The 13,170-nt window shown below is 28.0% G+C and overlaps 1 protein-coding gene across 1 annotated transcript; it reads right to left on the reverse strand.

Annotated features, from left to right (window-relative positions):
- Window positions 1–5,813: 5,813 nt before the first annotated feature.
- Window positions 5,814–10,884, reverse strand: LOC145962223 (aminopeptidase N-like). Its single transcript, XM_083083190.1, has 7 exons — window positions 10,830–10,884; window positions 10,147–10,427; window positions 8,640–8,830; window positions 8,096–8,434; window positions 7,940–8,009; window positions 7,734–7,838; window positions 5,814–5,957 (listed from the first exon to the last, which is right to left on the reverse strand). Exons 1-7 carry the CDS (start codon window positions 10,882–10,884, stop codon window positions 5,814–5,816), a joined length of 1,185 nt encoding a protein of 394 aa, XP_082939316.1.
- Between the last annotated feature and the right edge of the window lie 2,286 nt (window positions 10,885–13,170).

The raw sequence follows: 13,170 nt of genomic DNA on the forward strand, positions 1-13,170 counted from the left end.
AGATTTTTAAATTTAAATTAAAAGGATTTTTTATTCACAATATGGAATAGAAATATTATAGAAATAGCGTGCTCCAAGAATTATGCCATATAATTTATTATTAAATTAAAAACATTAATAGTACATTAATAAAACATATTCGTAAAGAATAATTTTTATAGGATTTAAAATATTAACATATATTAATATAACGCACTAATTTGTTAATATTTATATACAAATATATTTAAATATTAATTATATGTACAGTATTTTATAATATTAATTACACATATAATATTTTATTATGTACAACATTCACAATAATTTCATATTATATTAAAATTATAATCTATATTATGTTATTACCCACTTAAATCACATATATATTACACATTAATATACATATATTAATTTATGTGTACTAGCAAGTAGTAATTAATGCAATACTAATGTTCATATATTGATAATATATTATTAATATAATAATAAACTTAATAGAAGTTGAAATAAATAAATAAATATTAAAATGTAATTTCATAGATTTATTGTGGAGTTATAGTAGAGTAAAAATCCAACATTCAGCTTGTTTTTATAATATTAACAAAATATATTAATCTACTTATTAAAAAATAACTTTCTCTCATTTGCACAATTAATAGTACGATATAAATATCTCAGATTTGCAGAGCGATAAGAAAATTTGTAATCATGCATGAAGAATCCTTGTAATACAAACACATCGAGTATCATTGCAGGACAATTAAAATCCTACCCAGTATAATTAAAACCCAGTATAATTAAAAAGAAATTAAAACGCATTTTATTTTGCATATTACTCAGGGATATAATTTTGACAACATATGTCAAGATCAAAATCATTAGTGGTGGGGAGCATATGAAGATGAATATATTTATCAGAATTTTTTATTAATAAAATTATACCAACAAAAAATTCTAATTGAAAGAAATAAATATCATTAACTCCCAATAAATGTAGCGGAAATATTACATAACTTTTCAGCACGATTGCGACCGTGACGAAATAAGACTTCCGTGTGTCTATTATATTATTTCCGGAACGAACTTGATCTAGTTACCTAGCTACAGGAATATGTCACGTTATCTATGCTGAGTGCAGGTAACTCATATGATAGTCCGCTGCGTAGGTGGACTTCGATGAAGGATGAGGTGAGATGCAAAGGTATGCAACGTTATACAGGGTGTCCTAGACCACCCGTACATCCCTTTTCTTTCAAAAACTAAGCATTTTAGAGAAAAACGTTTTCGACAAAAATTGTATGGTTTTGAGGGGAACATAAGATGGTGTCATTAGTTTGACCTTGGATGGCATCGTTAAGGTGAGGTCAAGGACACCTTTAATTTCTTAAATGGAATCACCTATTTTTTATTGCATATTCTTATAGCTTATGTCGAGAGCTTTCCAAAACACTATAATAAAGTATTTTTTCATCAAGTACTTTTCGAGTTATAAGGCTTGAAATAATTTCTTAATTTTACATAAACCATAAAATATCTAGTAAAATATTCATTTTTCGATTATCTTACCTTAATACTTTTATGTACAAAATAATGAGAGGAATCAATTGGTGTAAAGAAAACACAAAATTGTTTCGAAAAAAAAATGTAATTTGCAATTAACAATTACATTTTTTTTTCGAAACAATTATGTTTTCTTTACACCAATCGATTCCTCTCATTATTTTGTACATAAAAGTATTAAGGTAAGATAATCGAAAAATGAATATTTTACTAGATATTTTATGGTTTATGTAAAATTAAGAAATTATTTCAAGCCTTATAACTCGAAAAGTACTTGATGAAAAAATACTTTATTATAGTGTTTTGGAAAGCTCTCGACATAAGCTATAAGAATATGCAATAAAAAATAGGTGGTTCCATTTAAGAAATTAAAGGTGTCCTTGACCTCACCTTAACGATGCCATCCAAGGTCAAACCAATGACACCATCTTATGTTCCCCTCAAAACCATATAATTTTTGTCGAAAACGTTTTTCTCTAAAATGCTTAATTTTTTAAAGAAAAGGGGTGTACGGGTGGTCTAGGAGACCCTGTATATGCCAGATCATGGGACGAAGACTGGATCAAGTTTATTGGAACATGGAGTAATACTGGATTCTCACTTTCATGTCTCCGCAGCTTATAGATCGCACATACATTTGCGTGAGCAAACATTTGCGAGTGTATGCCCACAGGTTACAGCTTTTTATATGAAGAAACGCTGTTTAGCTGATGTATATGTACAAAATATCAAAAGTATTTTAAGCACAATTGTTCGTGCTTAAATAATGACACTTATTAGAACCAATTACATTACTAATTTGCTTCGCATTATTTCTCTTTACTCCAATATTCGAACAGAGAGAATTTGAAAACAGGAAATAATTAATAAGATAATTTTGCTTAGAAAATATTCATCTTTCATTCAATATAAGATTTCTTGGAAGGAATTATTAAATGTTTTATATACGATCATCAAATTCTTCAGAGCTTATTTCTCGAATTTAATCATATGGAAAGTGTTCTTATAGAAGAGTGTTTTCCTTCGTTCTCTATTCTTATATTATTCACGCGCATTTGGATCTTTATTCCATCATTATCTTTAGCAGACAGATGAATTCTTTTTCTTTTCGCCGCGAAAGGAGGAAGCTAAGGTTTACAAATATCATGGCAAGGCAAAAAAAGATATGTATCAATTCCGCCTTTAATTATTCAAGTACGTCCCGCTCTATATTTTCCTAATTGATCTCTGCCTAATTGATCTCTACGGACATTCCTTTTTTTCATTGACATTTGTCGCCGTATTTGTTTAATATTACAAACGATGCGATTATATACGTGCAAGGAGATATTTCGTACATTTGAATGGAACAACCATACACACACATTTGGAAACAAACACGAGGTAATCGTTTTAGGAACCGTCTGGGTTTATAATATATTTCAAGATTCACCTATATATATATATATATATATATATATAGATATATATATATATATATATATATATATATATATATATCTCAAATGCACCAAATTAAACTTTTGTTTGCTTGGCCTCGCGGTGTCAGTGACTTGTAATATTTCGTGACACCAAACATTTACGACTTCATAGACCATGACATGTTCATGAACGAGCAATGCTACTCTGTCAAAAAATAAAATCTTCCAATTCTTTTAATGACAAAACTACGATTCTATGCTTACAAAGAAATAATTTAGATTAGTAAATGAAAGAATACAAAAATATTAAGCTGTATGTATACTATGTGCACTTTCAATAACTTTGAAAAATAATTAACTTAGAAAATTATTATTTTGATATTTCTAAACATTTATGTATCATTTTCTGAGAGATTCATTACATTAATATACTATTTATTTCTTTGCAAATAACTTCCTTCACATACTTTCTTTGCTAACAACTTTTTAATAAACAACAAGCGCCGGCTAATATCTTTACAAGAATACTTAGGATAATGATTTTGATGAAAATAAATAATGGTAAATATTGGCATAAGGGGGCAAACCGCATAAATTATTGACTTTGGCATGTTGTTACAAGAACATAGTCTCGAGCAAAAAATTTGCTGTCGCTCATTGTTTATTAAAAAGTTATTGATAAAAGATATGGCCATGCACACAAAACTAACATTTCACTTATTTATCTTTTATAAAACATAAAACCCAAAATAATTCATTGCAAAATTATTATGCACAATCAATTTTTTTATTTGTATTCTAAATAGATATTTAATATTTTAAATTGCATAATTTCTTACACGTATTACTCTACATGATTTCCTAGATTTTTTTAGTACAACAGTACGTACTAACATTCTGTCACTTAAGTCGTCATGTCATCACTTTTTATCTTTAATTTTGATCTAGGTTTAATACTGCCATATAAATGACACTATTACATGATATATGACGTAGAACTAAACTTAAATTGAGAAGAACTAAACAAACACATAATATTCCTTGATGACAAATAATTTAAATGTCGTAAATTATTTATATTTTATGATGCTCCAGAAAACAGAAATTTATTAAATAAATTTATAATTAACGCCGTTTTTTAAACGAACATCCGTAATTTGAACTCAAATTGAAATCGGATAGCATATAACCACATACACTACTAGCGGTTCACGAATATACATATATCACTCTAATAGAAAGCTGTGATTTTTATATGACATCTAGTGAATTAAATTTGATAATTTCTATTGTTATAACTAATATTGTAATATAAATTATAGAAAAAAATGATTCATGATTATATAATTTATTTTTTACTTAAAAATATCACTATTTGCTTATACAGGGTGTAACTGAAAAAGCGCCCACGGAGCAAATAGCGTTATTCCTGATTAAAAATCGAGTCGAAAAGTCCTGAACCATTTTTTTCTATAATGCTTAATAAAGCGGTAATTATTGAGTATAAGTTGCGCCAATAAGCACCGACCTTTGGCCTCCTTGTCGAAATTTTTTTTAAGGAAACGCTTTTGACGGAAGAAATATGATTTTTAATGCAAATTAAAGTTTTTCACATTATTACAACGCATAAGAATATTGCACGATAGCGGCATAACATAGCGCCGAAATGGCGGAGCGCTCACGCACACTACTAGGCGCGCGGCTCACTGACGTGCGCCCGTCTAAAGGTCGGTGCTTATTAGCGCAACTTTACTCAATAATTATCGCTTTATTAAGCATTATAGAAAAAAATGGTTCAGGACTTTTCAACTCGATTTTTAATCAGGAATAACGCTATTTGCTCCGTGGGCGCTTTTTCAGTTACACCCTGTATAGTAGGCGCAAATTAATTTGTGTGCATCAGTGCGTGCATGCGCGCGTGCGTGAGTGTATAAATATATCAAGAATTATAGAATTTTTAAAGAATTATTGAATTTTTTTGTCACGCATTACTACCTACGCTTTGCTTGGACTAAAATAGCCTTCTTTTTGATTATTATTGATATAAATATTCGCACGAATGCGCGTGAGTGTATATATGTTACATTTCTTTAAATATGTAAGAAGTAAAGAGAAATAGACATGTAGATGTATAAGAAAATTGCGCCATGTGATTTATTATAAAAATCAAAGATTATATGAAATTTACAAAGATTATGAGTTTCAAACAATTAATAATACATATTTAAATTATTAATAATACATATTAAATTTATAACAACAATTTATTATATATATTATATATATTATATATGTTATATATATATATATATATATATATATATATATATATAAAATTATGTTATTTAAATATTAATATGCATTATTATACCTATATTATATCTATAATAAAAATTTAATTCAAGATAATAAAATTAATAAATATTAACAAATAAAGTTACAAATGTAGAACATATCAAATACAATTTAAATAATAAATCAGAATACAATATAAATTAGATAATACATTTTTAGTACATTAATAATATAATGTTAAATATATTGCAGATACTTTCTCATTTAATATAATTAGAATTATTCATATAATATAACATAATTTAATTATAATTATTTATATATATTATAATTACATGATTTACACTTTGCATTACTTCATGTTAATAAGGAAATAGAAACATCAGTGAATTGCAGGCCAAAATGAATCCTTGTAAATGCACGTGCATTTAATTATATATTATTAACGCACATAAGCATAAATAATAAATCGAAAACTATAAGCATTATAAAAAGCTATTTGTAAAAAAGATATATAGATGTATTCGCGTTACAATTGTTACTTTTATTAAACGGTTATTGTTGATATTTGACAAAATTTTGAAAGTAATTCTGTTGACTTTTGATTTCGAAAAAGCGCATTTGTATCTTGCTTTCAATATTTGAAATATATTGCTGCATACATCTGAAATTATCTGCTAATTCTATTAATTTGCTTGTCTAAAACAGATTATATCGGTATTAAGTATTAGTGTGAATAGCCAATAATTATTAATAAATATTATATTAAACATTATCTCGTGTATGTGTACACACACACACACACACACACACACACACATAATATTAATATATTTAATACATATATACAGGGTGTCCCATTTAAGTTGATAATGCGAAATATCTCAAAAACGAAGCGTTGAAGAAAGAAATGTTTTAAACAAAAGTTAATTGACTTTAAGAGGGCCATAAGATGATGTCATTGGTTTGACCTTGAAAAGTTGTTTGAAGGTCACAAAAGGTCACCTTCAATTTTTTAAATAGAACCCCTTATTTTTTATTATTTATTCTTGTAGCTTATCTCGAGAGCTTTCCAAAACACTATAATAAAGTATTTCTTTATTGAGTACTTTTTAAGTTATAAGGCTTGAAATCATTTCTTAATTTTACATAAACCGTAAAATGTATCTTGTAAAATATTCATTTTTCGATTATTTTACCTTAATACTTTTATGTACAAAATAAGGAGAGGACTCAATTGGTGTAAAAAAAACACATAGTTATTTTTAAGAAAAAATATGTAATTGTTAATTGCAAATTACATATTTTTTCTTCGAAACAACTATGTACTCGAAAAGTACTCAATGAAGAAATACTTTATTATAGTGTTTTGGAAAGCTCTCGAGATAAGCTACAAGAATAAGTAATATAAAATTGGGGGTTCTATTTAAAAAATTGAAGGTGACCTTCACGTGACCTTCAAACAACTTTTCAAGGTCAAACCAATGACACCATCTTATGGCCCCCTTAAAGTCAATTAACTTTTGTTTAAAACATTTCTTTCTTCAACGCTTCGTTTTTGAGATATTTCGCATTATCAACTTAAATGGGTCACCCTGTATAATACATACAATAATAATAATAATCTTAAATATAATAGGAATAAATAATAATTATGGATTATGAAAATTACAAATTTGCTGAAATGAGAATAAAATCATTCTTTTATTGTACTATGTGCTCTATTATATTATGTGTATAGTGGTGCACTATATTTTACTTAACAACTCTTTTGTTTGCAAGGAATGCTTATAAATAATACTTTGCAAGTAACTTTCGACAAATAAAAATCAAAATTTAGAATTAGAGATTTTAAAAATAAAATTAGAAATTTATATGAGCTGCAGCTGTCACAGAGATAACATTATAATATTATAATATTATAATTGTTATATCTAGCAAATGCGTTAATTCTTCTTAACTTATCCATCTTTGTTAAATTTTTATTTTAATAAACAAATGGCTCGTGTAATATTAAAGTATGTAAATCACATTACGTAATACTTTCTCAATCATATTGAAAAATATTTAAATTTATTTAACTAAGAGCTAAACATCTAGATTAATTAAGATTTAAATCTAAAGCTTATAAATTCAATTTTAAAAATTTATATAAATCGATTTTTATTAAAATCACTAAAGTTTCCAAGCAAAGAAATTCTCTTTCTCTTTCGCTTTCACTTGCTCAATCACTCTTTCCCACTCTGTCATTCACTAAGAATTATATATTTTGGAAATAGTATATTTTCGGAAATTAGAATAAAAATATGCTTATTTTATAAAAAAAGTTAAATGACATTAATTTTTGCTTGTTACTTTGGGAGAGATATTGGGAGAGATGCCGTGATATTAATATATACTATATGAAAACAATAAATCAACGATTAATAAGTATGAATATAAGTAGAATATTAGTATAATATTCATAAAATTTACTTTTACGTCCGTATTTCTCTCTTTCACAAAAAACCATAACTTCTTACATTCATTTAATTCAACTTCTGTTGCACTAATAAATTTATCTATTAGGAAATCGTATATCTAAAATAAATTATTTTGATATTCAACAACAACATTAAATAATAAATTTATGTTACATCGTGGTTATTTATTTTACGTATATATAAACATGCAATTTTTACCTTTCCAAGTTGTTTCGTAGAATACACATGATTAATAATAACAATAAACATTGCATACCCGCTGACTTGTCTATAACAGTAAAATAATAAATTTATTGATACACACATAAATTGTTGAATGATAGATATATATTTACGGAGAGAAAACTGTATTACTGAGGTTTTATATTCTCAAGATTGTGTAATATGAAACTGAGTACTACAGGATTCCTTGCGTGCTTCGCGATAGTAAAAAGAAAATAATTAATATAATCTTGATCGGAAAAATCTCTTAAAAACGTAATCGATGTTGTACTATCATTTTTTATTAGATTTAAATAGGTTTTGATAAATTGTGGATCCTCAGGACAAGTGAGAAATTTTAAAAGTTTAGGTTTAAATTTTTCTTTTCCCAGACGATATACTCCCCACCAAGGAGAATCTTCATTGCTAAGAGAATAGTGCAATACTTTTAAACCTTGACAGTATGTCCATTCTTTCCACCATGGCAAAAGTCTACGAGATTCAACAAGAAACATATTCTGCTATAAAAGTTTTGCACATATTAATCTTACATTTTGGTCAAATAATTTAACAAATTATAATTTCATAACATAATCTAATAAAGTTAAATTTTGATCAAATAATGTAATAAACATTGTACATGTATCTACAAAACAATTAAATTAAAAAATAACCGAAAATATACAGGAAAAATTACGTGTTCTTTTCGGGATCAGCGAGATGTCGATTCAAATTACGTTGGGCTTTTTCTATGCATATACGACCACCAAGATTACATGCCCATTTCGCAGCCTCCATTCTTAAACTCCTTGTAAGATCGTGTTCATTAGAAACTTCATCGTATTTAAGTTTATCAAGCAAATCGTTTAGTAAGTTTAGCATTTTCCCCTAAATATATAAATATATATATTTATATGTATTTATATTGTTACTTGATATAAATTTTATATTTTTCGATTCTTGCATTATATTTTGCCATACCGAAAGACATCTTGCGCAAATGTATTTTACATGGTTTTATATATTAAGAACGTTTTGTCTTGGTAAACAGCTCTAAATTTCTTTTTATAAAGATATCTATTATATGTATAGCTATACTTATATTGTATACGTATTTACACAAATTTGAATTTTACTTGCGTGCATATTCACACATGCTTAACACATGCACACATGTCCATATTAAAATATACATACAAAAATACATATTTTGACATATAGACATACATGTAGACATATAGACATACATGTAGACATTATATGTATAATATAATTTAATAACTTTTTAACTGTTTGTGTGTGTATTAAACACACAAATAACTGATGTACATATATGTTTCCTACTAATTTTCTATCTAAAAATTAATGATATTTAAATCGTCATTATGAATATCATGCTTTTATTAAAAATGGTAACAATTTTCATATTTTTCTCTATTTTCCTCTCCAACTTTTTATAATTAGTATATACTCTATTCGAATAGAAATAGATACTTATCATTCATCCAAAATATATTTAAAAATCGTAATCAAATTTTTTTAGCTACATGTATTTTATTGTATGTATTTTTTCTGAAAGCACTTAATAATTATTGTTATAAATGCACACAATATTAATATGTGCAATAAGTAATATGTTTTTAGTATGTTTAAGGCATCATTATTGACATTGTTTATAATATGTGTTATTACCTTGATATTAAAATATATTGGTTCCTGAAATAGAAAGATATTGGACAGATATTTCAAAGCTTTGAACATAGGATACCATGCCACGTAGTCTGTTTCTCGTGATAGATATTTCGTAATATTCCAGAATACAGTGGAATTAAGTTGGTTTGTTATCATTAAGTGGAAAGCGTCATCGATAATTTGAGCACGATTCAAAACATGTATTTTCATATAATTTTTAGAATTTAGATAACTTGCAATTTTCATATTTTTCTCTATTTTCCTCTCCAACTTTTTATAATTAGTATATACTCTATTCGAATAGAAATAGATACTTATCATTCATCCAAAATATATTTAAAAATCGTAATCAAATTTTTTTAGCTACATGTATTTTATTGTATGTATTTTTTCTGAAAGCACTTAATAATTATTGTTATAAATGCACACAATATTAATATGTGCAATAAGTAATATGTTTTTAGTATGTTTAAGGCATCATTATTGACATTGTTTATAATATGTGTTATTACCTTGATATTAAAATATATTGGTTCCTGAAATAGAAAGATATTGGACAGATATTTCAAAGCTTTGAACATAGGATACCATGCCACGTAGTCTGTTTCTCGTGATAGATATTTCGTAATATTCCAGAATACAGTGGAATTAAGTTGGTTTGTTATCATTAAGTGGAAAGCGTCATCGATAATTTGAGCACGATTCAAAACATGTATTTTCATATAATTTTTAGAATTTAGATAACTTGCAATTCTTCGCCAGTTCTCGATATCGTAATTGACTCGATAATATCCTGCCGAAAATAAATAAATTGTATATATATATATATATATATATATATATATATATATATAATTCTTTCAAAGGGTTTATCAGTAAAAGTGTCTGTTTATACTTTTGTACTTATACTTTTATACATTAACACAGATCAAAAATGTATCATAAAGTGAACATAAATGGAAATGCAAATTGTATATTATATTAGGTATAAAATCATTTTGCATGAAAGTTGAATATTTCTAATAATTGTACGTATGTATGTATGTATATTTAATGTATAATAAATGTAATGTACATAATACATAATACATAATACATAATATAATAAATAATATTTTCAATAATGTAAATCTTTTTCTCCAATGTGTATGTATGATATACACTATCAAATGTAATAAATTTAATGTAAACTTACTTATTTGTTGTTTATTAAATACTATCCAGTCACCCAACTGCGTAATATACGACATAGATATGTCATTATTCACTATCTTATGTAAATTTCTATGTTGTATCGTTACTTTTATCAGTCCGATAGGCTGATTATAATATCGTACTATTTTCAATACAGGAAAATATTTTCGTTTTGTTGAAGACTCAATTAGCTGCCTTATAAGTAAATTGTCTGTAAACATTTGAATGAACGAAAGGTTCTTCATAACTTCACCAAAATAGTTAAAAGTTGGCTTGATAAAGTTATAAAATTTATGCAAAATTTATTGATGTGACAACGAAAGATATTATATAATTATAGTATCCAGTGTATTGCGTATATTACAACATATGATTACTGAAGAGATATTTTGGCAGAGTATCCGTATATATGTAAAGGACAAGTAAGTAATACACTATATTGCTATAATTACTATTTTTATTTAAATTAAATTAATTTTATTTTTATTTAAACTTACACCGTTTCTTTCATACTTTATTATCTTTATTATTACCATTTCCAATACTTTTTACCTTCAATGTCATTAAACATTCAAGATATATTTTCATTTTACATATACACTTATCTTTAAAAGTAATCAAGTTTGGCCATTTCTTTTAAATTATAATTTAAACTGTAGCATCAAATATTTATATAAAAACTATAAATCATAAGATTAATTATGTAATTAATTATATATTTAATTAAATTAAACATAAAATATAATTAACAATTTTAAATTGTGATAATTATATATATATATATATATATATATATATATATATATATACAAGGTGTAATGGAGATTTTAGCCCATACGAAGTAAGGAGGTAGATTGGCTTAAATTAAGAAGAAAGGACTTGTACTGCTTTGTGATATTCGCAATAATTAACGAAAAATTAAATAAAGAATATCGGCCAATCTGCGTGAGTAGAAGCGCGCGGCGACGAGAGTCGTCCCACTGTAATCCTATACTAGGCGCACGGCGAAGCGATGGGCGGATCGCTCTCCGAGACATGATGGTGGCGTGCGATATATCGCAATACCGCGCCGAAAAATGACCCGTCCTTTTAGTGGCGAGAAAATGATGCGCTATCATTTCCACACCACCTTGCGGTAGATAGCATGGTGCGCTTCTTTTATAGTGGTTTCCCCCATAGGCCTATTCCACTCTCAATTTAAATATTTGTGAAAATTGTTCAAAATTTTATTGTACGCTGAATATATCGTAAATGTAAAAAATTGATGATGACAGTACCTTCACAAAAATTGATCCGTGGTTGAAAATCCCTCGATAAAATATGTTGCACGCGTTGGTAATGATACGGACGTAATCCGTTACACGTAAAGCATGATGTACTGCGTATCGCGAAAAACCAAATTCGTGTGCCACATGACGTACGCTAGTTCCAGGATTTTCATAAAATGCTTCCAGAATCCTTTCTTCATCTCGTACACGAAGACGCACTGCTGGACCGGTTATCCCGATATTATGCACGACACCCAGTTTCACATAATTATTGCACAACACGTAATATTATACGTCCACTTAATTTTCGTGCACGCCCGGGAAATCATTCCACGTAAATTGCGGCCGCGCGATAAGCATTTTCTCCCGCTAGCCCGTATGCCACAATCATATCCGTATATTCCTGCAGAGTACACTTCATTTTCACTGTTAATTTACTACGCGACACATGATTTTTACTAAAACTGTCTCAGCTCTCGCAGGCTGTTGCCAGAGTGCATACGTTAGCAGCAACTACATGCAACTACAGCTGAGCGGACATGTGAGTGTAATCATAATGCGCAGGCGCCGAGCTCACACGTACGCTTACACTCGCATGTCCGCTCAGCTGTAGTTGCGTGCTGCTGGCGTATGCACTCTGGCAACAGCCTGCGAGAGCTCAGACGGTTTTAATAAAAATCTTATGTTCGCGTAGTAAATTAATAGTGAAAATGAAGTGTATTCTGCAGGAATATACGGGCTAGCGGGAGAAAATAGTTATCGCGCGGCCGTAATTTACGTGGAATGATTTTCCGGGCGTGCACGAGAGCCAAGTGAACGTACAGTTTTACGAGTTGTGCAATAATTATGTGAAACTGGGTATCGTGCATAATATCGGGATAACCGGTCCAGCAGTGCGTCTTCGTGTACGAAACGAAGAAAGGATTCTGGAAGCATTTTATGAAAATCCTGGAACTAGCGTGCGTCATGTGGCACACGAATTTGATTTTTCGCGATACGCAGTACATCACGCTTTACGTAATGATACGACGTAATGGATTACGTCCGTATCATTACCAACGTGTGCAACACATT

The sequence above is a fragment of the Camponotus vicinus genome, unplaced genomic scaffold (assembly GCF_025532165.1).
Source record: "Camponotus vicinus isolate PSW18456_S1 unplaced genomic scaffold, iyCamVici1.0 SCAF_11, whole genome shotgun sequence".
In the NCBI taxonomy this organism is placed as follows: domain Eukaryota; kingdom Metazoa; phylum Arthropoda; class Insecta; order Hymenoptera; family Formicidae; genus Camponotus; species Camponotus vicinus.